The 27,815-nt window shown below is 38.4% G+C and overlaps 1 protein-coding gene and 1 pseudogene across 3 annotated transcripts in view; one reads left to right on the top strand and one right to left on the bottom strand.

Annotated features, from left to right (window-relative positions):
• DCUN1D1 (defective in cullin neddylation 1 domain containing 1) overlaps positions 1-27,290 on the bottom strand; it is a 35,720-nt gene extending 8,430 nt beyond the window's left edge. The window contains exons 1-4 of one of the 3 annotated variants that reach the window (XM_046002565.1): positions 27,271-27,290; positions 15,090-15,306; positions 13,211-13,379; positions 10,436-10,566 (exon numbers count right to left, since the gene is read on the bottom strand). In XM_046002565.1, coding sequence (XP_045858521.1) covers positions 10,436-10,566; positions 13,211-13,379; positions 15,090-15,264 — 475 coding nt within the window. In that variant the 5' untranslated portion in view covers positions 15,265-15,306; positions 27,271-27,290. Of the gene's footprint in view, positions 1-10,435; positions 10,567-13,210; positions 13,380-15,089; positions 15,307-25,639; positions 26,215-26,932; positions 27,049-27,270 lie in introns of those variants that run through there. The other 2 variants (XM_046002563.1, XM_046002564.1) reach the window with 2 other exon arrangements.
• LOC123940117 lies at positions 240-1,183 on the top strand (annotated as a pseudogene).
• Positions 27,291-27,815: the final 525 nt, after the last annotated feature.

Here is a 27,815-nt window from a genome sequence, read left to right as displayed (position 1 = left end):
TGGCTTCTATTTTTTTTTTGGCCTCAAAAACATATACTCATTCTTCACAGCTCAAAAATTAATCCTCTTCGCTTGCAGATCCTGCACTGGAGGAGACGCACGCAGCTAACATTGTCTTCCTCGCTGGACTCTTACAGCCAGTTCTCTCTGGGCACAATGGCAACTCTTAAGGAAAAACCTGATTGCACCAGTTCCAGAAGAAGAGGCAACCATTCCAAAACAAGATCACTGTAGTGGGTGTTAGACAAGTTGGTATGGCATGCGCCATCAGCATTCTAGGAAAGTATCTAGCTGATCGACTTGCCCGTGTGGATGTTTTGGAAGATAAACTCAAAGAAGAAATGATCGATCTGCAACATGGGAGCTTAGTTCTTCAGACATCTAAAATTGTGGCAGATAAAGATTGCTCTGTGACTGCCAATTCTAAGACTATGGTGGTGACTGCAGGAGTCCACCAACGATGGAGAGAGCTGTATCAATCTTCAAATTCATTATTCCACAGGTAGTCAAGTACAGTCCTGACTGTATCATAATTGTGGTTTCCAACCCAGTGGATATTCTCAAACATGTTACCTGGAAACTAAGTGGACCATGCAAGCACCATGTCATTAGAAGTAGGGATAATCTGAATTCTGCTAGATTTTGCTATCTTATGGCTGAAAAACTTGGCATTCATCCCAGCAGCTGCCATGGATGGATTCTGGGAGAATATGGTGACTCAAGGGTTGTGGGTGTGGACACAAGGTTGTGTGGAGTGGACTGAATGTGGCAGACGTTTCTCTTCAGGAACTGAATCCAGAAATGCGGACAGACAGTGACAGTGAAAATTAGAATGAAGTGCCTAAGACAGTGGTTGGAAGAGCCTATGGAGTCATCAAGTTAAAAGGATATACCAACTGGGCTACTGGATTAAGTGTGGATGATCTCACTGAATCTATGTTGAATAATCTATCCAGGATTCATCCAGTGTCAACAGTGGTAAGAGGATATAAGGCACTGAGAACAAAGTCTTCCTGAGCCTTCCATGTATCCTGAGAGCTCAAGGCTTAACCAGTGTGATCAACCAGAAGCTGAAGGATGGTGAGGTTGCCCAGCTCAAGAAAAGTGTAGATACCTTGTGGAACATCCAGAAAGACCTAAAAGATCTGTGACTTCCGGCTTCTAGGCTGTAGAAATTTAAAACTACAATGTGATTAACTTGTGAGCCTTTGGTTTTTCATCCATATACATGATCACAGTGTGCTTTTATTTTCCTAAATATGTGAATCTGGGCTCACAGAATCAAAGTCCATGCTTGGTTTAATGCTTGCAATATGAGCCCTTGAACAAATAAAATTAACCACTGTTGTGTGAAAAAAAAAAATTAATCATCTTTGTGAAGACTTTGCAAACTCACCCAGACAAACTTAAGATGCTCCTGATACTCTATGGTCACAGAGTAGAGAGTCAGTAAGTATTTTTGAATGAAAAAAGTATACTCTAAAAGACTTAATAACTTATAATTAAGACCTGAAATGCAGGGGCGCCTGGCTGGCTCAGCTAGTTAAGCGTCCAACTTAGTTTCAGCTCAGGTCATGATCTCAGAGTTCTGATATCGAGTCCCACATTGGGCTCCACATGTAGTAAGAAGTATGCTTGAAGTTCTCTCCCCTCTACCGCCTTCCATGCCCCCCCACCCTGGCTCGCTTATGTTATGTGTGTATGCATGCCCTCTCTTTCTCCTTCCCTCCCTCTTTCCCTCAAATAAATAAATAAAATCTTTAAAAAAAAAGAATTAAAATGCGTAAGACTGTACAGAGATAAAACGGCAATTGCCTTTTAGCAATTTAGAAAACCTGCCCTTTAGATAGAAATGTCTGCGTGAGAGAGAAGAGCCTAGCTAGAGAGAAGTGGGGCACCTGGGTGGCTCAGTGGGTTAAGCCTCTGCCTTCGGCTAGAGAGAAGTGGTTTGAAATCGTATTTTAGCCTCTTAAATTCCAACTCCACCACTAGTTAAGGAAACTTGAGTAAGTGAATTTGCCTCTCTATAATTCTGTTTAAAATAAATTTAACAGTACCTACTCTCACAGGGTTGCTCTAAGGATTAAATGAGTTAATAGACATAAGACATTCAGAACAGTGGCTGGTAAATAATAAATGAGTCCTTACTATCACTATTATTTATTTTTAATAATTTTTAAAATTATTATTAGAGATTCTGAAGCAGTACTGGAAAACAAGCAAACTCAACAAGAAGGTAACAAGTGGCAACAATGGTTATAATAGAAGGAAAATACAGAGAAAAAGAGACAAGCACAAGCAAATAACAAAATTGCCTAAAACTGATACTTGCAGAATGAATTTTTAAGCCCTTATAGTAAAATTAAAAGTTTGAGGTAATCCCAGTGTCAAACAAAATCAACAAGGCAACGTGGGATTTCATAAAAGGTGATAAACTGCGTGCTGAATGAACATGGAAATGAATTGAGACTGGATCCAAATACTGTCCCTAAGGGGAACAAAATGTTGCCAGCTCACTAGGGAAGATGGAATGGTGATTAACAATCCTATTCACAATGTCTTCATTTACTTAGAAATATCCACAGTTAGCACAATGTAATATTAAAAAAAAAAAAAAAAACAAAAAAAAACACAAAACAAACAGAAGCCAGGGAGCCAGAAAATCTGAGACTGAATCCCAGTTCTACCATCTCTAAAGTAACATCACCTTAGCAGGTCAACTTCTCTACCCATGAATTTCTCCATCTTTACGACAAAGGGGATGATGGGTTTTTTACACAGCTCAAAGGGTTGTTACAAGAACCAAATGGGATTGCACAGATGAAAATATACCTTAAAAACACTCTATAAAATTATTTCTAAATATTAAATGTCTAACAAATAATCTTAAAATTTTTTTGAAGATTTTATTTATTTATTTGACAGAGAGAAATCACAACTAGGCAGAGAGGCAGGCAGAGAGAGACTGGGGGAAACAGGCTCCCTGCTGAGCAGAGAGCCCGATGTGGGACTTGATCCCAGGACCCTGAGATCATGACCTGAGCCGAAGGCAGAGGCTTTAACCCACTGAGCCACCCAGGCGCCCCAATCTTAAAATTTTTTAAGTTAACTGCACAGGTACAAGATTCTAGTTGAACCACAGTTCACAAGAAAATAACCTACAATCTTTAGTCTGATAAAAGTTTAGGATGGTCCCAAAAATGGCATGGTTGTTAAAGAACAAACGTAATTTTTGACCAAACAGAATGAACAGTTTCACCAAAAAAAAAACAAAAACAAAACAAAACAGACTCATGGCGTTCTACATTAAACAGCCTCCTTCTGGAGTATTATGTTCAGCTTTTAAGAGCTCTATTTTGAGAGAATCTGAGAAATTGGAAATGTGCCTGGTAGGGGACAGTAACAGGAATAACAAAGGTCTTCTCAAATGAAGAACAGTAAAAATAATTGGGATGCTGACCTGGAAAAAAAAAAAAGAAGGGGCAAATGACAGCAGTCTTTAGATGGTCAGACTTCCTCTGTGCTCTGCTGAGGGTGGAGGACAAATAAGGGCAATGGTAGAAGTTAGCAGGACAAAGATGCTCACTTCATAAGGAAGAACTGTGTGATAAGAAGTAGGAGTACTCTGTGACAAGAACCGGCCACTTCCTAAAACAATGTGTGTCCAATCCCTGGATGTTCCAAAGTAAAAACTACATAAGCATCAGCTATGGACGCTACTCTGGACAGCTTAGACAACTTATGAAATCTCTTGAGAGTGGAAGCACCCCATCCTGGTGTCAAAGGAAATCAAGTAATAAAAAATGTGAAAATATGGAAAACACCAGCTCTCATTATAACCAGCAGAGCTATTTATAAATAAACCACAGTGCTGTCACTGTCACTCTGCCAGTTTGTTTTGGGCCTCACCTCCTCTCCTATGATCTTCTAATTCTTCTCTGCCAAATACTGTAATTTAAGAGCCCTGTGAGCCCTCAGAAAGGCTGTCAAGAAAACGGTTTTCTTTTTAATTAAGTTCTTCAACCAAGCAAGTCATTACATTTCCTGATACTCAACACCAATGCAAAACAAAAGTAGAAACGAGGATTTGTCTTCCTATTATGTTTTTTCCCTTTTAAAATTAAAAAAAATTTTAGTTTCAGTCTTATAGAAAAACTGAGAAGAAAGTACAGACAGTTCCCATATACCTCCCCACCTCACCCCCCCATTTCCACTACTTTTAACACCTTGCTTTAGTGTAGTATATTTCTTACAACTTGATGAGCCAATATGGATGTACTATTATTAACTCAAGTCCATATTTTACATTAGGGCTCACTCTGGGCTATACAGTCTATGGGTTTGTTTTTTTTAATAATTTTAAAATTGTGGTTAAATATAACAAAATGTATCATCTTAATCATTTTTAATTGTACAGTTCACTTAGTATTAGGTTCATTCACATTATTGTGTAACCAATTTCTAGACCTCTTTTTTCATCCTGTAAAACAGAAACTCTACATCCATCAAAAATACTACAATTTTCTTAAGTTCAGTACTCTACATTAGATAGTAAAGTTTTTAAATCTAATTCTGTATCATCTTTTTTGCAGTTCTCTCTATAATCTAAAATTCCAATTTAATATATCCAATATCTAACAAAAATTTAATTTTGCTTTATTTTCACCACATATAATAAAAACTAAAATTCAATATCAAAACTACATATTAATGCCAAAATATCATTAGTTTTGTGCTCCAATAAAGGAAAGGGATATAACTAAAGAAATAGATTCAGCCCATTTAAATCAACATTTTATATTCATAACATTTTATTTAATCTTACCAAAATATTGTGCTACATTTCTAAAAACAAAAATAGTTACTGCAGTGTATACATACAAATTCAAAAATTTTAATCAGTTTTTACTTGTGGGAAGTAAGGAGGAAACTAGGAAAAAAACAGCCCAGTTAACTGATGGCCACAAATAGTAGAGAAACTAACCCAACATATCATCCATGCCAGCTTATCTTGCCTGCAAAATGAGGAATTTTACTGCAAGAAGAAAATCCAAACTAAACTGAATAATCAGATGGAAAGGAGGCTTCACTATTTGTAATTTTGCTTTACAGATATCTTGTCTATCTTCAATCAATTCAATCACATTCAGTCAGTCATTAGGCCAAATTTCCAATACAAATGTACACCTATCCCTTCCTCACTGGCTTTCAAGCACTTCCTTGGTCTAATCCCTAGTCACATAATCCTTTTCTCAATGCATTTTCCCTTCTAATTTAAAATATAAAGATGGATTAGTACAAGAGGCCTCTATTAGTCTAACTACTATCTTCAAAATCAAAAACAAACTTACTTCCATCACTGGGGAAGTTATTTAACCTTCCTGTAGGCATATGAAGGTTTCCTTATCTGCAGAATCAGGATAGAAAAATGGCTAGCACTCTATTACTGTGTATACAGCACAAGGCAGGTGACAAAATTATTGAATGAAAAAATGAGTAACTCATAGAACTGTTAAACATGAAATGAAGCAGTTTATGTACTCAGGCACAGAGTAAACAGAAGATACTGATACCATCAAAATCTTCAGTGTATCCCTACTGCCCACAAATTCTAATTTAAACTTTTTCTGCCCTGTTTTTAAAAGAAGACTGTGGTTGTCAAGCCTTACAATGTCTCACCAACTTCATCTTCAAATAAGCAATCCCACTAAAATCACATTGTTTTCTCTCTCCTACAAAGAAGCCAAGCTTATCTCTGACATTTCAGATAGTCATTCATAACCATCTTCTCGAGCACCTTTTATCTTCCCTTATAAATACCATATCCTTTAGTTCATATCCCATCTTGCCCAGGAAGCATTTCCCAACCATTCCTGCTTTTACTCATTACTCCTTTTATCTAAAACCCTCACACACGTTTATTATTGTGTATTACCCGCTATCGTCAAATCTTTCTAGGTAAACTGTAAAATTACATTGTAGCTTTTACTTTCATATCCCTTAGCCATCCCCAAAGCAAGTGTATGGATATTACATACAGCACAAACTGACTGATCTAAATTGTTAAGAGTGGTGATTATAGATAGGATTTCTGCATAAGATTATACTTGATAATCTTCATTTTTATTCTTTCTTACAGCTTCCAAACAAACCATAAACAAAAACAATAGATTTCTTTAGCATTCTATGGCTCAGAAATCTTACAATGCTATTTCTACAGATCCATAGTGAAATAATTTATGGTCCTATGAGCCTATAATATCCTCTAGATAATAAATATTATTATATATATATATACATACATGTTATACAAATATATACACACATAAATATGCACAAGTAAAGAAATGTATACATGTATGCCAGTGAAATTTTAACAACTATTTATTTTCTATATTACAGTTCTTAAAAAAAAAAAAAAAATCAGTGGTTCAGATTTGGTATCCAGGGTAACCTTATTATCTAACGTGCATGGTATTTTCTGATTAATTAAAAGTTCACTGTTTCTCACATCAATAATAATACAATAATAGTAGGGGACTTTAACACTCCCCTCACTGAAATGGACAGATCATCCAAGCAAAAGATCAACAAGGAAATAAAGGCCTTAAATGACACACTGGACCAGATGGACATCACAGATATATTCAGAACATTTCATCCCAAAGCAACAGAATACACATTCTTCTCTAGGGCACATGGAACCTTCTCCAGAATAGATCACATCCTGGGTCACAAATCAGGTCTCAACCGGTATCAAAAGATTAGGATTATTCCCTGCATATTTTCAGACCACAATGCTCTGAAGCTAGAACTCAATCACAAGACGAAAGCTGGAAAGAACCCAAATACATGGAGACTAAACAGCATCCTTCTAAAGAATGAATGGGTCAACCAGGAAATTAAAGAAGAATTGAAAAAATTCATGGAAACAAATGATAATGAAAACACAACAGTTCAAAATCTGTGGGACACAGCAAAGGCAGTCCTGAGAGGAAAATATATAGCGGTAGAAGCCTTTCTCAAGAAACAAGAAAGGTCTCAAGTACACAACCTAACCCTACGCGTAAAGGAGCTGGAGAAAGAACAAGAAAGAAACCCTAAACCCAGCAGGAGAAGAGAAATCATAAAGATCAGAGCAGAAATCAATGAAATAGAAACCAAAAAAACAATAGAAAAAATCAATGAAACTAGGAGCTGGTTCTTTGAAAGAATCAATAGGATTGATAAACCCCTGGCCAGACTCATCAAAAAGAAAAGAGAAAGGACCCAAATCAATAAAATCATGAATGAAAGAGGAGAGATCACAACTAACACCAAAGAAATACAGACAATTATAAGAACATACTATGAGCAACTCTACGCCAACAAATTGGCCAATCTGGAAGAAATGGATGCATTCCTAGAGACATATAAACTACCACAACTGAACCAGGAAGAAATAGAAAACCTGAACAGGCCCATAACCAGTAAGGAGATTGAAACAGTCATCAAAAATCTCCAAACAAACAAAAGCCCAGGGCCAGACGGCTTCCCAGGGGAATTCTACCAAACATTTAAAGAAGAACTCATTCCTATTCTCCTGAAACTGTTCCAAAAAATAGAAATGGAAGGAAAACTTCCAAACTCATTCTATGAGGCCAGCATCACCTTGATCCCAAAACCAGACAAGGATCCCACCAAAAAAGAGAACTACAGACCAATATCCTTGATGAACACAGACGCAAAAATTCTCGCCAAAATACTAGCCAATAGGATTCAACAGTACATTAAAAGGATTATTCACCACGATCAAGTGGGATTTATTCCAGGGCTGCAGGGTTGGTTCAACATCCGCAAATCAATCAATGTGATAGAACACATTAATAAAAGAAAGAACAAGAACCATATGATACTCTCCATAGATGCTGAAAAAGCATTTGACAAAGTACAGCATCCCTTCCTGATCAAAACTCTTCAAAGTGTAGGGATAGAGGGCACATACCTCAATATTATCAAAGCCATCTATGAAAAACCCACCACAAATATCATTCTCAATGGAGAAAAACTGAAAGCTTTTCCATTAAGGTCAGGAACACGGCAGGGATGTCCATTATCACCACTGCTATTCAACATAGTACTAGAAGTCCTAGCCTCAGCAATCAGACAACAAAAAGAAATTAAAGGCATCCAAATTGGTAAAGAAGAAGTCAAACTATCACTCTTCGCAGATGATATGATACTATATGTGGAAAACCCAAAAGACTCCACTCCAAAACTGCTAGAACTTGTACAGGAATTCAGTAAAGTGTCAGGATATAAAATCAATGCACAGAAATCAGTTGCATTTCTGTACACCAACAACAAGACTGAAGAAAGAGAAATTAAGGAGTCAATCCCATTCACAATTGTACCCAAAACTATAAGATACCTAGGAATAAACCTAACCAAAGAGACTAAGAATCTATACACAGAAAATTATAAAGTACTCATGAAAGAAATTGAGGAAGACACAAAAAAATGGAAAAATGTTCCATGCTCCTGGATTGGAAGAATAAATATTGTGAAAATGTCTATGCTACCTAAAGCAATCTACACATTTAATGCAATCCCTATCAAAATACCATCCATTTTTTTCAAAGAAATGGAACAAATAATCCTAAAATTTATATGGAACCAGAAAAGACCTCGAATAGCCAAAGGAATATTGAAGAACAAAGCCAAAGTTGGTGGCATCACAATTCCGGACTTCAAGCTCTATTACAAAGCTGTCATCATCAAGACAGCATGGTACTGGCACAAAAACAGACACATAGACCAGTGGAACAGAATAGAGAGCCCAGAAATCGACCCTCAACTCTATGGTCAACTAATCTTCGACAAAGCAGGAAAGAATGTCCAATGGAAAAAAGACAGCCTCTTCAATAAATGGTGCTGGGAAAATTGGACAGCCACATGCAGAAAAATGAAATTGGACCACTTCCTTACACCACACACGAAAATAGACTCCAAATGGATGAAGGACCTCAATGTGAGAAAGGAATCCATCAAAATCCTTGAGGAGAACGCAGGCAGCAACCTCTTCGACCTCAGCCGCAGCAACATCTTCCTAGGAACAACGGCAAAGGCAAGGGAAGCAAGGGCGAAAATGAACTATTGGGATTTCATCAAGATCAAAAGCTTTTGCACAGCAAAGGAAACAGTTAACAAAACCAAAAGACAACTGACAGAATGGGAGAAGATATTTGCAAACGACATATCAGATAAAGGGCTAGTATCCAAAATCTATAAGGAACTTAGCAAACTCAACACCCAAAGAACAAACAATCCAATCAAGAAATGGGCAGAGGACATGAACAGACATTTCTGCAAAGAAGACATCCAGATGGCCAACAGACACATGAAAAAGTGCTCCACGTCACTCGGCATCAGGGAAATACAAATCAAAACCACAATGAGATATCACCTCACACCAGTCAGAATGGCTAAAATTAACAAGTCAGGAAATGACAGATGCTGGAGAGGATGTGGAGAAAGGGGAACCCTCCTCCACTGTTGGTGGGAATGCAAGCTGGTCCAACCACTCTGGAAAACAGCATGGAGGTTCCTCAAAATGTTGAAAATAGAACTACCCTATGACCCAGCAATTGCACTACTGGGTATTTACCCTAAAGATACAAACATAGTGATCCGAAGGGGCACGTGTACCCGAATGTTTATAGCAGCAATGTCTACAATAGCCAGACTATGGAAAGAACCTAGATGTCCATCAACAGATGAATGGATCAAGAAGATGTGGTATATATACACAATGGAATACTATGCAGCCATCAAAAGAAATGAAATCTTGCCATTTGCGACGACGTGGATGGAACTAGAGCGTATCATGCTTAGTGAAATAAGTCAATCGGAGAAAGACAACTATCATATGATCTCCCTGATATGAGGACATGGAGAAGCAACATGGGGGGGTAGGGGGATAGGAGAAGAATAAATGAAACAAGATGGGATTGGGAGGGAGACAAACCATAAATGACTCTTAATCTCACAAAACAAACTGGGGGTTGCTGGGGGGAGGTGGGACTGGGAGAGGGGGAGCGGGCTATGGACATTGGGGAGGGGAGGCGAACCATAAGAGACTATGGACTCTGAAAAACAACCTGAGGGTTTTGAAGGGTCAGGGGTGGGAGGTTGGGGGAACAGGTGGTGGGTGATGGGGAGGGCACGTTTTGCATGGAGCACTGGGTGTTGTGCAAAAAGAATGAATACTGTTACGCTGAAAAAATTAATAAAAAGGAAAAAAAAAAAAAAGTTCACTGTTTCTTATTGTTTTTCAGTAACTGGTATTTTCATGATGACTTAATGCTCAAAACACAAAACTTTCTATTACAAAAGTGACACTGTCAACATATTTTAATATATTTGAAGCACCAAATATAATTTAAAAAATTCTTACCTAATCCTTTTTGTCCTGGATTCTTTGCAAAATTAAAAGTAAACTGGTAAAAATCCTTAAATCGTCCTGGCTCTTTCAGTTCTTGTTCCATCTTGGGTATCTGGGCCTTTAGTTTTTCTATGCTGTCACATCTACATTATAAAATTAAGGTTTATAAAAGATAAACTTTTTCACTATAAAGACTTACATATTCCTATGGTAGCTTATATTTATTTCATAGAACTTTTTTTAAAAATCAGTTGAAATTTTACCTTTTTACATTACATAAACAAGTATGGGGTTGGCTGGAGGAAGTAAAGGTCTGGAGTGATTAAGTGTCAGAATTACCATTTTTAAAAGAAATGCAGTATTACTTTTAATTATGTAATTTACTGGACTATCAACATACCCAAATTATAGAAGTCAGCTACAGTGAGTAAATCACCAGTTTAAACAGTAGTAGATACTCCTTACCTGTAACAAGTCACATATCTAGCTCTCTAAATGAAAGCACAGTGTCTCTTCCTTAGATGAGGAAGCATTTTCCTTGAAAAGGTGTTATACAAACTATAATAATAAATATCAGATGGACCCCCATTATCTCCAACTGCTTATCTCAAATCAGTATTAAGCTTTTTCTACATTTGCAAAGCATTCAACTCCAATTCAAGGAACTGAAAGGGTCTATGTACCCATCTTACTTTCCACATAATAGCCTGAAGGCAGAAATTCTCTATCTTTTTTTTCTTTTTTTAAGATTTTATTCATTTATTGGGGCGCCTGGGTGGCTCAGTGGGTTAAAGCCTCCGCCTTCGGTTCAGGTCATGATCGGTTCAGGTCATGATCGAGCCCCGCATCAGGCTCTCTGCTCAGCAGGGAGCCTGCTTCCTCCTCTCTCTGCCTATCTGTGATCTCTGTCTGTCAAATAAATAAATAAAAATCTTTAAAAAAAAAAAAAAGATTTTATTTCTTTATTTATTTGACAGAGAGAGAGAGAGAGTGCGTGCGCGAGCAGGAACACAAGCACGGGGAGTGGGAGAGGGAGAAGCAGGCTTCCCGCCAAGCAGGGGGTCCAGTGTGTGGCTCAAGCCCACAACCCTGGGATAATCGGAGATGAAAGCAGCCACTTAACAACTGAGCCACCCAGGTGCCCCAGAAATTCTCTTTTTATAGATTCTACAAACCATCATTGGATTTTTCCTTCTAATCATTTCTGCTTTTATATCTCTTCTGTGTTCTTAACACCTTCTAGCTCATTAGTCTGTAGATTAAAATTTTGATTTGGAAGTTCATTACATTTTATAAGAATTCAATTTCAAATGAAAAATAAGTGAGTTCTAGTGGAAACTGTCCTAGTACAGAAAATTCTAACAAGTTCAGGATAGGTCAGGTGCAGGAGGCAAAACACAGTGTCTAGGCCAGTTAATTTATTGCTCCTCAACTTTAAGCCTACCCTTCTTTGCCCTACTTTGTGACTATTTGCAGTCAACTACCAATTGTCAGGCTTTGTTTTTCTGATCAGTTAGTTCACTGTTAGGTTCTACCAATAGAGGGCGACGAGTGGCTGGAAGAGGAAGAAGGAACTTTTTCTCTCCTAGTCGGTTTACCGCAGAGAGCAAGGGTTTCTGTGTGCCCGGAGCTCCCAGCAGTGATCAGCAATGGTGGCAACTCACATGGCCAGGCCACAAGTGGACTGCAGCCAGTTTTTCTCGACTAGAGTGGCAGGCAAAGCAAGCACCACAGGCCTGGTGTTCCTGCAGCAGCCACACCCTCTCTTAGGAACTCCTCAATCTCAGCCTTGCAGGAATTTCTTCCTTTCTAGGTTCCTTCTTTGCTCACTTCCCACCTCCATTAAGGGTGATGGTGGCTTCCTGCATCTGCCACTTCTGTTATACCTTAGAATCTTCTTTTACCTCTTTTACACAGTACTTTTAAAATTTTCCCTGTTTAAATTACTGACATGGTTTTTGTGTCTCTTCTGGACCCTGGCTGATTATAATGTTCCTACGCTCAAGAATCAGAATGCTTGGGTTCAAATTCTGGCTCTAATCCTACCTAATTCCATAATTCTCTTCCTCTTCTCTAAAATGGGTAAACATTACTTCTCTCACAAAGTTGTTGTGTAAGTGAAATACTTATTTACTTAGCATAGTTCCTGAAATAAAAATGAATGTTCAACAAATGTTAGTAGCTATTATTACTCGTCATCTACTGAACACAGAAGAGGACAGCAACCCACAACCACTCCATATACTGAATACTTTCCCATATTCTCATTTACTATGGACAATTAGATACCATAGGTAAAATCTCTACCCATGACTTTTTAATTTATTTATCCCAAGACATTTAGCTAATCAGCTGTTCAAGGTATAAGTGGAACAAAAAGCAATTAGTAACTTCTAAGATTTTACGTTCTAGGAGTTTGTTTACAAATTCAGAGTTTACAACCTCACAATGAGAAATAAATTATAGCTTGCTCATTTCACTTATCCATGTTAAATATTAAAGCACAGTAATTTATTTTAATATAATGAACCTTCCTTAGAAACAAATGATAAAAGCATAAGGCAAATGGAATAGGCTAAACTACACAGAAACCTTGACAAATCCTGGAAACATGAGGAACATACAACATGGGAAGAAGCTAGCAAACTACCCCATTTCTATTTATACCAATGTTTGCAGGCTGGTAAATTTAAAAACTGGTATTTACAAATTCATAACACAATTCAGTTCCACAGTTAATTCTCATAGTAATGTACCTATAATTTCCTGGGGTGATTATAGACTCACCCTAACTCTGTCATTCCGTCCATGAACTCTTGTTTGGAGAACTCGCACTGTGTTGCTGCTCTGAACTTCCATGCAATGATCAACACACTGATGCTGGCGGGATCGAGTGCCAGGTCATCACAGAATTGCTGTATACCATCTATTCCAATTTTATTTTCATCTTGAGGATCTTTAAAAATAACAGTGCAATATTAAATTAGTGCCATACTTTATTATGCTATGCTTAAAACTGACAAAGTAATGCTCTATATTCCATTTTTTAAATGTTCATAATGGAACAGAGATATGAAATGGTAATACTCTAACATATTTTCCCACTACAATATTTTTAAAAATTATTTTTACTAACATATATTATTTGCCCCAGGGGTACAGGTCTGTGAATCATCAGGTTTACACATTTCACAGCACTCACCAAAGCACATACCCTCCCCAATGTCTATAACCCAACCATCCTCTCCCTACCCGTCCATCCCAGCAACCCTCAGTTTGTTTTGTGAGATTAGGAGTCTCTTATGGTTTGTCTCCCTCCCGATCTCTTCTTGTTTAATTTTGCCTTCTCTACCCCCACAACCCCCGCCCTGCCTCTCAAATTCCTCATATCAGAGAGATCTTATGATAATTGTCTTTCTCTGATTGACTTATTTCGCTCAGCATAATACCCTCTAGTTGCAATGGCAAGATTTCACTTCTTTTGATGGTTGCATAGTATTCCATTGTATATATATACACCACATCTTCTTTATCCATTCATCTGTTGATGGACATCTAGGTTCTTTCCATAGTTTGGATATTGTGGACATTGCTATATAAACATTTGGGTGCAATGCCCCTTCGGATCACTACATTTGTATCTTTAGGGTAAATACCCAGTTTCCACTATAATATTTAAAGCCATTTTGTCCCTGAAATGGCATTCTTGAGATGAACAGGAAGATTGGGGGGGAGGGGGAGGTGGGCACTTGATTTTTAAGTTTTATTTATTCGTGTGAAAAATGTCCCATACTCATACACACTCAGAAAATCAGACATTCCTATACCAAAAGGATTTTTTTCTGAACATCTGTATAGAATTTCTTGTTTTCTTACAGCAAAGTTCATTTCATAATGGCAATCATTTCTTAATATCAGAAAAACTATAAACTCTGCAATTCAATCCCAATCTCAACAATATAAACATCTGTTCAAAATAAAGAAAAAACTCAACTATCAATGTATTTACTGATCAGATGGCAAAAATTTAAAGTAATGACAAATACAAGAAGAAAGAGCCACTCATTGTAGGTGATTTGCTAATATCTCTAAAAATAAAAACGTGTGTATCTTTTTGCTTCTGGGCATAAGATAAGCATAAAATGTAATCCCACTTTAGGAAAATTTTTAAAAGAAAGTATGTATATTTCTGCATAAACATAAAAGATTTAGAAGGATCCAGACCATGCTCAAATATTGGTTCCCTAGGAGAATAAAGAGGGAGAAGCTATCTACTTCTTCTTTATTCATCAGTTCCATGTTGTTTAAATTTTTTAAAGTATTATTTCATAGTTCTTTAAAGGTTGTTAAAATTATTTCTTAAAATTGGTTCAGCAGAATTTTATGAAAATGAGGGGGAAAATCCAGGCCCCCAGTGACTATTCTAAAACTGGATCTTGGGGGAAAAAAGGTTGGGGGGGAGGATAAGGGAGGAAGAAATAAAGAAGCTAAGAAGAAATTTTAGTGAAAAGAGGGAAAATTTCTCTCAGATCTCTTGAAGTAATTCTAAGATCTACAGAGCTCTGTTGGACACATTCACCCAGTTTACATTCTATGTATGCCTGATTTCTTATAAGCATGTAACTGGAAAACCTGGTTCAAAATATTTAAAGTCACAAGCACTCACCTTTGTATCTATTGTATAGTTGTTCTAACTTCTTCCTGTCCAATGATCCTTTTACACTCTCTCGTATATAAAGTTCAGGATTTTGGAAAAAATTGTCTGTTGCAACATCTAACTTCCAGTCATTTTGAGACAAACAACTTACTGCTGTTTTTTCACTAGATTGTGTGAAGATCATAAACTGACGAACTTTATCCTTCTGCGATGATTTCAACTTGTTCTATTGAAACCAAAAAATAAATTGAAACTCTACATAAAATAAGATGTCTATATCTACATGGCTAACTAATCACTCTTAGCGATACTTTTTCCTCATAAAATATTAAAATATTTCAAGTCAAGCCTTATTTTTGATCTATTAACCAGATAGACAATTTTTTAATGTAAAGCACAAAGTTTGGTATTATTTTAAAGAAGAAATTAAAAGGCGAAGGAAATTCAACCACCCTGCACTTCTCTTAAAAGTGGATCCTGAGCGCATATATAAAGGTTCTAGAAAGGGAAATACAGCTGTTCTCAAAACCTTGACCAACCACAAAGCTCTAAAGGGATGCATAAGGGGTGGTGGTGAAGAAGTGACATTATCTAACCAGCCAGAGTCAATGACTCCAGAGAACAATGAAATTAACAGGTGTTACTTGCAGTCTTAAAACCCTTTATAAAGGATATAGGGTACAATTCTCCCAACCCCACCCCTTGTTTTCTTGCTATTTTTACCAAATGTGAAAAAGAAATATGAGTACCCTACATTTCTCCTGATGGTGTTCAGAAACCAAGATAATTATCAGAAGAATTTCCCCATATTTGCATTCAAATAGAAAGCAGTGCAATATGAACAAATAGCCTGGATCCTTCCAACAAAGGTAATTTTAATAGATTTCTTTTTTCTTTCCCCTGAAAGAATCACCTCTCTCCCCTGGCCCAAGCCTAGCAGAGGCGCTCCCCAAACAGGCTCTCTGCTGTAATAACCTCTTCTTATTTGCCTTATGCTGACACAGATTCCTTTCTCATCTGACCTGAACTCTGTGCAAAATTAAGAAGGGCAAATAGGCCCTTTACTCTCCCAGTATCAAGGACCATGTTTCTCCCTCTGCTTCCACCCAAACTGATCTCCTGTGCAATTTTAACCTCCCCATTATTATTCTTCCCCCTACCAAGTCCTATCACCATCTCTCAGCAAAGTATGTGAGTTCTTGCTGAGCTACTACTTCAAGGGGGAAAAAAGCACATGAGTAAGGCACACATTAATAGACAGAGTTCCATGGATTAAGCAACACATCTGAGAATCCCAACCTCTTTGATCTAGCCCAAACTGACAGATCACAAACCTCAATCCCAATTGTACAGATGAGAAGAGACCCAGAAAGTTAAGGAATTTGTTCAAAAATCACCCAGGTTATTATTAGTAGAAATGGGACAGGAAGAGAAAGATCTCATTAATCTGAGTCTTCATAATCTTTCCACAAACCACACTACATACTGTACCCAGTTATAAGCCTTTTGAGATTTTCAAGAAAAAGACTACCAAAAATATAAATATTTCCACCTTACTGAAGAATAAAAATAAGAACATGCAAAATCAAATATGAAAACCAACCCTATCTCTTACAATAAGAAAAATGTTTATGCCCTAGAGTCTGATTTGTCAGCCACACTCCTCTCTCTGTAAATATGTTATTGTTTAGGATTACAGATTAAAATCTCAACCTCGGTTCTCCATTAAAATAAAGAAACTACAAATTCACAAACCTCGTGCTACCTCACTAATAATTCTATCACCTCTGGAAACCAGATAACTCATACCACATTACACATCTCTCAGATGTCTAGAATTCTTCCCTTTTGAAAAGTATCTTCTCATATGAATCACAATGAATCAAATGCCAAGGAAGATACCCACCTTATTTTAATATACAGTTTAACTGAAAGGAAGCCACTTTGATTTCAACTTGTATTATGAAATATTATTTTTAAAATTAGTATACCTTTTTCCCTTGAGAGAGATAGTATACTGATACACATTTTAATTTTTCTTTGAAGAATAGAGAAGTATCTGATGGTCACTATGATCACCAGTGACCATGGTATAAGGTTGTAAAAGTGTTGGGAGATTGATCTGAAGTATACCAACTACAGGCTACATCCTGGAAATAACTTTTTAATTAAGCCTGAATTAACTTCTTTGTATTAACTTCTTCCCATTCCCCTAAAGTTGGAGACAGAAAAACAATCAGCATTATTTGGAGTTTCATCATTTAATATTAAATCCAGTGCTCTGTTCCCTGAAACTTGAATCATTTTTGCTGAAAAGAGGAAGGAAAAATATAGCTTAAGTCACTTATGCAAGCCAAAGAACTGTTCAGTCTATAATGACTTCTTGTCACAGTGCCTGATATAAGAAAACTGGGGAACAAAGATAAAAAATCATCCTAGCCACACAAATTAGTAACAAAATTATACAAATGAATAATTTAACTCTATTATCTTATTTGAAAAAAAGCATATGTAATAAATAATGTCTTTGTATATATAAATTAAACTGTTTTAATTGGTTAAAGTTTCCAGTATATAGGGCAATATCAATATATTTTAAGGAAAGGGCTGTAGCTACCCACTTCCAACACCATAAAGGTTAATGAGTGAAACCTGGCACAGAACTGATAGGATGGGTTTCTGCTAGGCCAAGAAGTAATAAGCAATCCCATTGTTGCGAAGTCTGGTAAGTGCCCTCCCTTTTTTGTACTTATAATGCACTCTTACCATTTTTCTGTCAGCTCTCTGTCCCTAGAATCAATCTTAGCCATGTGCTCCCCTACTAGGGAGGATGTACTCAATTCTATAGTCTCAAAGTCTGTCCTAGAATAAAGCTGGAATGTACTACATACAGTCTGCCTCTTCCCCAAGTTCTCTAGGAGACCTCTAACACTCCCACCCTCTTTTCCCAGGCTACATGGCGACACCAGGCAAGGTTTTCTGATTTTAACAGCATGGCATTAAAGGTTTAAATTTCTATCAACTTAAGGAAGAGAAAAACGGTATCTAGCCAGCAAAAAATTATTTACAGGGGATGAGAGGGTGGATAGAAAACTAAAGTACAAGACAAAAACAGATGGATTTTCTCTATTTCTACTACAAACGCAGTGGGGATCTTCCTGAGAGCAAAAACATGTAACAACTACAATGATTCAGCACTCAAATAAGTATATGTCACTTACTTTGATTTTTTTCAGTTTGTTCCTTGTAAATAAATCTTATTTAAATCAATCATTAAATAAATCATTAAATAAGAATACAATCTTCAGTACGCAAATGTGCTATCAAATTTTCAAGGAAATTCAGTATTGAAAGATGCAAAATGTATAAAATACAGAATATATTCTGGTTATTTTTAATTCTAGCAAAAAGGTGGGGGGACAAGGGGTAAGGGGAGAGAGGAAGAATAGGAGAGTGAGAGGAAGGGGGAAAAGGAGAGAAGTGTTATCTTTTGTAACAGAAAGCTAATTAAAATTGTATGCAGTCACCAAAGTTAGCGATACTATTATAATTTTGGACAGTAAAAAACACTTATTTGTTCATCTTTCCAAAACAAAAAATCCTGTTAACAACATGTATTGTTCAATACTTAAGTCTAACATGTCTGCAACTTTTTTTCACTCAAGAAATTCATGAATCACATTTAAAATAATAGTTTAAGGGGCTCCTGGGTGGCGCAGTCAGTTAAGCGTCGGCCTTTGGCTCAAATCATGATAAGGTCCTGGGACTGGCTCCCAGCATCAGCGCCCAGCATCTCCCTCCCTGATCAGTGGGGAGTCTGCTTCTCCCTCTGCCGCTCCCCCCACTAGTCCTTTCTCTCTACTTTCTCTCTTTTTAAAAATTATAAAAAAAGCAAAATAGTTTATCTGGGGGAAAAATGCTTTGGATGTAGCCAAGTATCATATAGTCAAGTACATTTTACCACTGAACTTATAAAGTCTTTGTGATAGAAGAACGGGGACTTAGAAGGGCTTGGGATGCCTGTGTGGCTCAGTTGGTTGGGTGTCTGCCTTGGGGTCCTAGGATCCAGTCCTGCGTTTGGCTCCTTGCTCTGGCTCTTTGCTCAGGCGGGAGCCTGTGTCTCCCCCTTCCTTTGCCTGCTGCTCTCCCTCTTTGTGTTTTCTGACAAATAAAATCTTCAAAAAAAAAAGAACAGGGACTTAGGCTCTACAATAATGATCATAATGTTAAGAAATTCCTTTTAAGTATTTCTCTCCAGAAAAATAATGAACATGGAAAATTATTTCCTAGTCAACTAAGTCCTAATAATTCCAAAATGGAAATAATTTTAAAGGGCATTTTGAAATGTAAAAAAATTGCATTTTTAAAGCAAAAAATTAAAGATACATTATTTCTATTATTCTGAATTTTCATCTTCTCACACTTAAGTTTCAAATTCAGTGTGAATGCAAAAAAAAAAAAAAGAGAGAGAGAGAGAGATACTAGTCTTTACACTTTTAAAGGAATTAATTTTCTAACTTAATTCTAGTTCTCTCAGGATTTGATGAATCTAGCTCACAAAAGGCGTTTTAAAAATCAAAATACTGTAGCAATCACCCATAACACTCACTAAATGCTCTGTATATTGAATCTCCTGTGTTTTACCATATGATTAACAGTTTAACTTTACCTGAAACTTAGAAGAGCTAGTTTAAATCCAGAAAAATCACACTTTCCGTATATGATACATAGTATTCAGCAGCTATAACCAAACGTTACCAATATCCCAAGCCACTCATCCATAAAAGAGTCCTGGTAAGATTACTGGTCTAAAGTCAAAGTGGGAAGAAAAATCAATTCAACTAATGAGACTACCCACTCCTAGAGAAGACTTGCACTGAAGGGCAAAGTTCTACAGGAAAGCCAGACTAAGAATCTAGGTAGAATTTAGAAATCCTCTTCTCTTCTACCTGTACAGACAGGTAGTGTATGATCAGTGTAGACTCTCAAACCAGACTGGCAGGATTTGAATCCCACCTATGTGCCTCTTAATTGCTGTGTGACTTTGGGAAAATTACTTAGCCTCTGTGTGCTTCCATTTCCTCATCTATAAACAGGGTGTGAGGTTACATGAATTAATTCAGGTTAAACTCTTAGAACTGTACCTAGCACACAGTAAGGCCTCCTTTCAAGCTCATGAAGGAAAGAATACTCCGGGGCGGGGGCGGGGGGGGGGGGAATTATGCAAATGATAAAATAATCATAACCAGAAAACTAGCAGCTAACATTTGAGCTCCTACTGTGTGCCAGCACTACACTAGATATTTAATTATTAAAAATCATGCAAGGTGGCTATCACTGATACTACTTTACCAATGAGAAAACCAAGCCTCAGAGCTAATTTATCTAAAGATAGACTTATACAAAAAGTAACAGAGTTAGGAAAGAAACCCTGGTGCCTGGCTTCAGGGCATGCAGTCTTTCCATTTATTCCATACTGTCATCAAGTGAAAGAGCAAACAGAAAGGGCAAAAGTGCAACCACTGACTAATTATGTGTGAAATGGAGGGAGGAGGGAATTGTGAGCAATATTTCTTCACCTATTTTTACAGAAAAGTTAAGGGATCAATTGACCTTTCCCCAATCTCATGTAAACAATCTGCATTCTGACTAATAACTGCCCATTAAGCATTCCCTCACAACCTAAATAAAAGGCTAATTTAGGGATGGAACTTCCTTTTTAGGATTTTTGGGAGGAAGAGGAGGGGAGAGGAGGGAGATGGGTCATTTTTTAAGAAAAGTAATTCAAACAGGAAGAAAAATGTGTTGTCATGTCATCGTCTAGTTTTAGAGCTGTCCACAATCTTTATCTTTAAATGTAGAGATGGAAAACTGCAGGGTACTGAAAGTCAGTATTTCCTTCTCCAATGAGAAGGCTTGAAACCCAGAGAAAATATTAACACATGTAGGTTATGCCCCCAAAATATAAACAAACACGTACAATTTCAAATATTAAGCAAAACAAAAACACTCAGTATTATTTTAAATTATAATCTGCAGGTTAGAATAATTATTTATGGTTAGGCCTGTGCCTCTTACCATTCTTCCATAAACTTCCTGTACTTTCAATGACCAACTCTTCTTTAAGATGTGTTGTACTAACACTAAATTGAATGTGCAATTATACTATACAATTATTGTAGTCAATGATGTTTTATATAATAGCAATTCATCTGAAAAAAATATTACAGAAAGTATACTTGTAAGATTCAAACTGGTTTTGTGTGTTTCTCAGTTTTGTTTGGTTCAGTATGATTTTCCTCATAGGTTTTAAAAAAAGTATCCCAGGGTGCCTGGTTGGCTCAATCATAGAGCAGGAGACTCTTGACCTCAGGGTTGTGAGTTCAAGCCCCACAGTGGGTATGGTGCCTACTTAAAATTTTTTAAAAAGTGTTTTTAATATATTAAAAAAAGTACTCTGTTGATAGAAATTTAAAGGATTTTCTTCTCCTCACCCTAAAAATTACTAGATATCCAAAAGATGACTTCCACTGTAAACAGAATATAATGTTTTGATTTCAGCAAGACTGTTCTATTAAAAAGTTATTTTTACTAAATCCTGATTATCTATAATAGAACAGAAACAACCTCCTTAAAATACTTGTGTTAGTCATCATATTTCAATTGGCTCCCCCAAACTAATTTTTGAACTTCTAACAAGCAGTCAAGGGAGCTAATTTAAACTCGCTTCTCCTCTCCATAAACATCTTCTCTAAAGAAATCTAGAGTTAACAAAAAGATTACTCAGGTGAAAACAAAAGAATTAAATGAGATTTTAAGAGTTTCATAGTTAAATAACTTATAATGATGACTAATATTCAAGAGTCATGTGATATTTATTTCATAAATAAATGATCCTTGAAAAATGAAATCTCCTAATTCTAAGATCTGGTATCTATGCAAATCCTAATTCCAAAAATTTTAGAATCCTATGAATAATAAATAAGCACTCTAAATGTTTACTGAAATGAAAATATCCTAATACAACAAAGATATGGGCCATGAACTTCAGCAATTTATCTCTGTTGCTGAACACCATGTTGTGTCGAAGGATTCACAAGTGTAATGCAAAAGAATTCTTTAGAAAAGAACTCTTTAAAAGTAAATCTCTCTTAAAATTTTACAATGCAAACAAGCAGCCTAATTACCATTTGTGATTAGGTACTAATTATATAAAAGGGATTCAACAAAGTGATGAAAAATGCTTTAGTGGCATTTTTCTCCTCTGTTTTTGCTTTTTCTTAGGTGGGGTATGTACACCTAAAATGACTAGGTAAACTAGTAAACTAGTCAGCAGGTTATTCAAGAGCTTATTTGTGTCCACAAAGCAACTGAATCCTATTTGGAACTATTTCTCTTCATCAAATGTCATGGCTCATACTATCACAACTTGAACAACACATGCTGAAATTCAAAAAGGAGGTTTCTCACAGATTTTCATTATGCTTGACCCAACCTATAAGACCATAATGGAAACAGCAACTTGACTCAATGAGCTTGGCTTTTTTTAAGCTTAAAACAAAACAAACCACCACCACCAGAAGAGTTCATTTTACTTTCAACTTTTTTACCGTATGTACGAGAGAGTTTAAAGTTTTTCAGTTACTTAAATGTTTACATCAGATCATTTCATTTGATACAGAAACAACTAGGTCACTAGGAAATATGATAACAAAGAAACAAGAATGAAACTAATAAAAAATTCCACACCTATACTGAAAGAGCACTTGCTGGGTTTAAAAAAAAAAAAAAAGCGGGGGGCGGGGGGAGATGGGGACGTAGATAAAGTGTGCTAATCAGAGACCAGGCTTCTAAGTCATGCTCTGCCACATACTAGCTCTTTAACCCTGGTCAAATAATTTAGAACTGCTAAATCCCCATTTCCAGATATGTTAAAAGAACGTAGCAATACCCATATCAAGACTGAAGATTAATAACAGTTGTGAATTGCCTGACTAGCAGACAGTATGTTCTCAATAAATGTTAATGTCCTTCTTTCTCTTCAGAGGCCCAACTTTCTGCATATAGCTATTAAACTACGTACAAACTACTATAACATATTCAAAAGCAATACATGGAAGAGGTAAATTAATTAGCATGGTTAGGTAAACTCAATGGTCAACTAGTTTTTAATGAATACTGGAGAGTCATCTTAAACAGAATTGAAAACCCTATACACAGAAGCTGCAAGATAAAGAAAATTATACTAAGGGTTTTGTTGTTTTTAAAAACTGCTTTAAAAAAATTACTGCCTACAGGGGCACCTGGGTGGCTCGGCGGGTTAAGCCTCTGCCTTCGGCTCAGGTCATGGTCTCAGGTCCTGGGATGGAGCCCTGCATCGGGCTCTCTGCTCGGCAGAGACCCTGCTTTTCCCCCACCTACTCCCGCCTGCCTCTGCCTATTTGTGCTCTGTCAAATAAATAAATAATCTTTTAAAAAAAATTATTGCCTATAATATTGTAACTGGACGCTATAGGAGAACAGAAATAGTCTATCATACCACTCAGAATCCTTCAGTGGCTTCCCATTCCTCTTGGAGTAAAAACTTAGTATCCTTACAATGCCCACCCATACCCACCCATCTCTACTCCTTACCACTCAGATCTCATCGGCTCTAATGCCCAAATACCCCTTGCCGCCATACACAGTGCTCCAGCCACACTGGTCTTACTACATTTCTGCATGGCTTAATGCTTCATCTCCTAATCTGCTCAAAATTCACCTCATCACTGATGCAGACACCGTTTTGCAAACCCACTACCACTGTGTCCCCACCCTTCTCCCAATACCCCTCCTTAACACTGTTTTCTCCCACAGCAGTTACTACCTTCTAACATAGTATAAGAAAAATATATACTATGTTTATTTGTGTCTCCCTACTAAAATGTAGCCCTCACAACAGGAGGGATTTTCATTTTTTCTATAAAACACAAAAAATACACACATATACACACACACATTCCCAATGCCCAGAATAATGCTTGACACCAAGTGTTTAATAAATAATTGCTGAAATGAATTAAGGCCCTCCTTTAATTTACTTGTGGATATGCAAAAGAATCTGAAATAAGTTCTAAAGAGACAAACTTAAACAGGACTACCTTCATTTGGACTTATAAACTCTATATTTGCTGAAGGTACAATCTTAAATTTCTAAGTCCACAATTTTAAAAAAGCCATTAAAAGCATTGTAATTAACATCATTAGTCATCCACTTGAAATTTGTTATTTAACATATTCATTAATAACACATGGGTTTTCCTCTTATATGAATACTGTAATTTAATATCAAATCCAATTTTCAACAATTTCTCTAGATTCCATCTGAGTTAAGATAACATGTACCACAAATACTGGCAGAAATAGTAAACCAGGAGAAAAAGTTTCAGTTCTGCAACAAACAGTTTTCCAAATTCGAACCTCAAAATCTCCTTGATCCTCAATTTCTTCTTCTGTAAAAGGGAAGAGGAATAAAACAGATGATCTCTGGAACCATTTCTGGTCTAAAAATCCTATGCCATGAATATAAAAATTTAGTAGGTTACCTGGTACACACTCTTTACACTAGATGAAACTAAGAGTCAAAATTTTTATCTGAATAGAACTTTAGAAATCATCAAATTCGATCCTGTCATCTTACAAATAAGAAAACAACCCAGAAATGTTGAATACTTTTTAAAAGATTTTCAGGAATAACAGAATATTGTCTAGTTTTGAAGTTACTTTTGGTCCACGTATGTGTCAGGTAGGGCTAACTGAACATTTTTTATACAAAATATTTCAGATATCCTATCATTTAAGCTACCTGGAATTAACAATAACATGTCTTCTAGAAATAGGCTGAGAAAAACCATACACATACTGAGAAAAACCAGCCCAAAAATTTTGTCAAGAAACAATTTTAATTTATGATGAGAAACTTAACTAGAAAAATCTATAGCCTAACTTCTATTAGAGTGCATGGTGACTGAGTTTCTAAACTAACAAGAGCATACCACAATTCTAGTGACATGATCTGAGTTCAGCCACAGAAAGTGTTTTAAATTAGTGATATGTTGCCACTACTGGTATCATTAGATGAGTTATGGCTAAGTTCCAAAACTGGCTAATGTAATATTAACAAAAGGACAGAAGCTTACAAGCTCCAATCCAAGCTGAACTCTTGCATGAACCACATGAATCCTGAATTCCTGAGCAGGTGATGAGCATTATCAAGAGCCAGTTAGAGGATGCTTCTGATTTACAGACTATTAGGAACAGAGCACATTTCAGTGCTCTCACAGACTGTTTACCAGGGAATTACATTTCGTTACTTCAAACTTCCTACTTATCTACATGCCAAGAGCCTAAAAAAAAACTCCAGGAGTAGTGTCTATGACCCTCAAAATACTTTAAAATTGAGAAAATGTTTAGATGCCCTCGTAGATCTTTGAACACTGCCAATGTCAATCCAAACATTAACCTGTACTTTATGGCAAGTTTTCTTACAAATACAAATGGCAACTTTTCATGAAACTTACCATGGAATGTACGACAAACTAAACCACATATCCATACACGACACGGAAATTCTGCCAAGTTAGAGGCTGGAGCTAGATAAGTGTTATTCAGCAGAAATAAGCCCAACTAAAAACAAAGATACTGGGGCATTCCCTTAACACAGACACACACATATACGGTCCTCAAAGAGGCCTTTATGTTCCCCATGAGCAAAATGACAACAATATCATTTTTACTGTCTATTCATACAGTAACCTGCATGGAATTCAACTCATGCTCAAACTATAATGCAAACATCACTTCTGGAAAAAAGACAACCCAAGAGAGTCAGGTACAAGATTACCAAAATGTAAACAGATAACTTGACTACCACTCTTTCAAGCTACTAAGAAGACTGTTGTTTGGGGGGGGGGGTTCCCCCAAAAGAAAAACAGGAGGGGAATAACTTGACAAACTGTTTTTTAAAAATCAGAAATGGTCTTTAACTGGCATAATAAAGCAATTACTCCCCCCATCCCAAGCAAATTAAACATGTGCTCAAAAGGTAGCAAGTCTGTTTCTCCTAATTTTATAAAATGAGAACAGGTTGCACTTCCGTACTCCCTGCCCCCCCCCCCAAGTCCCCCAAGCTCAGCGGTTTCCCATGTACTGAGCGGAGAGGCCACTATAACCTCCAACTGGCCAGCTAAACTCTCATTTTCCAAAAGCATGGGACGCATCAAGAGGTGATGGAGAAAGGAAAAGGGCTAATACCCCACCCCGAGCGAAACAGCCTGGAGACTTGAGGGGTGTTGGAACCGGAGCGGAGGAGGGAGAGGAGCACCGGGAAAGTCTTTCCTTCTCGCCGGCGGGGCGGAGGGGGAAGCCCCGGCTCCGGGGCGGGGGGGGCTCCTCACCCGGAACCCCGGACCCCGGTCCCCGGCCAGACACAATGGAGCCGGCGAGGGGGCCCGGCAGGGGCAGGGCCGTTGCCCCATCCCCTCCCCCCGCCCCAACGCCTCCTCCCCCCGCGCCGGGTCCGGCGAGGGGCACCGGGGGCCGCACCCCGCGCCCCAAACTCCCCGGGGCTCCCGACTAGGCCCAGCTCCGCTCCGCCTCCTCGGCTCTCGCGTAGCGGCGGCGCCCGGGCGGGAAGGGGCGAAGGAGGAAGGGAGAGGAGGGAAGGAGAGCCCCGCCGGGGAGCGGACGGAGGCCGCGGGCCGAGGCTCGGGGCGGCGGGGTCGCCACGGGGCGGAGGGCGGCAGGGCGGGGGTGCGCAGCTGCGCCGGCCCCCAGCCGGCGGGGCGGGCGGGCGGGCGGCCGCAGTGCCTCACCATGTTGGTGTCCTCCAGGCCTCTCCCCTCCTCCTCCGGCTCCGCAGCGAATGGACGGCGGCGGCGGCGGCGGCTCCTCTCACGGGCTTGCCGGGCTCCCGCTCATGCGCAGTGCGGGGCGGCCCCAGCGCGGCCCGAGGAGGCAGCCCCGGGCCTCGGGGAGGCGGAGGGACTGGGGCGGGCGTCCGGCACCCCGCGTGGGGCTTCCCCTGGGCGCGGGGTCCCCCAGGGCGGGGGGCGCGGGCGGAGGGGGGGGGCGACGCACGCCCTCCGCGCGCTGACATCCTCCCGTCGCGCCGGTCGGTCTCCGGCGGGGTGGGGGGCCGGGGGACACCCACCTCCGCTTCCTACGCGCTCCTTCCGCCGGAGGACGGTGCCGGCTGTGTCTACACCGTTTCGAGGAGGGGACGAGTGGTGGCCAATAACCTGAACAGCCGAGGGAGATTGGAAGGGATAGGACCGAAGCGCTAGATCCATCCCAAGCCACCCCTCCCCATCAATACCAAAAAAAAAAAAAAAAAAAAAAAAAAAAAGAAGTGAAAACACCTCCACCGTGTGTTTCCTTCTTGGCCCCCCAGGTGCAATATCTGGACTGCATCAGGTCCCCTGTGTGGACATACCAGAGGAGACCTTAGTCTAGCCACGTGGAATCCATAATGTCCTTTAGCGTAGCACAGGTTCTTCCCAGACCTAAGTGTCCACTGGGAGACCAGTATGGTGGCCTTAGAGTTCTTGGCCAGGAGTCTTGAGGGGTCAAGGCCCAGCGCATCCAAAAACTGCAGTATCAACACCTACTATTTGCTCTAAATATCCCCTCAGGTCAAGTCAACCTTACTAGGATAAGTTCTGGGAAGTACTGTGGAATTTTTTTTTTTTTGTGGCT

Source organism: Meles meles, chromosome 4, assembly GCF_922984935.1.
Source record: "Meles meles chromosome 4, mMelMel3.1 paternal haplotype, whole genome shotgun sequence".
NCBI lineage: Eukaryota > Metazoa > Chordata > Mammalia > Carnivora > Mustelidae > Meles > Meles meles.
Note: the sequence above shows the minus strand (reverse complement) of the source record. Positions and strands in the feature narration are given on the sequence as shown.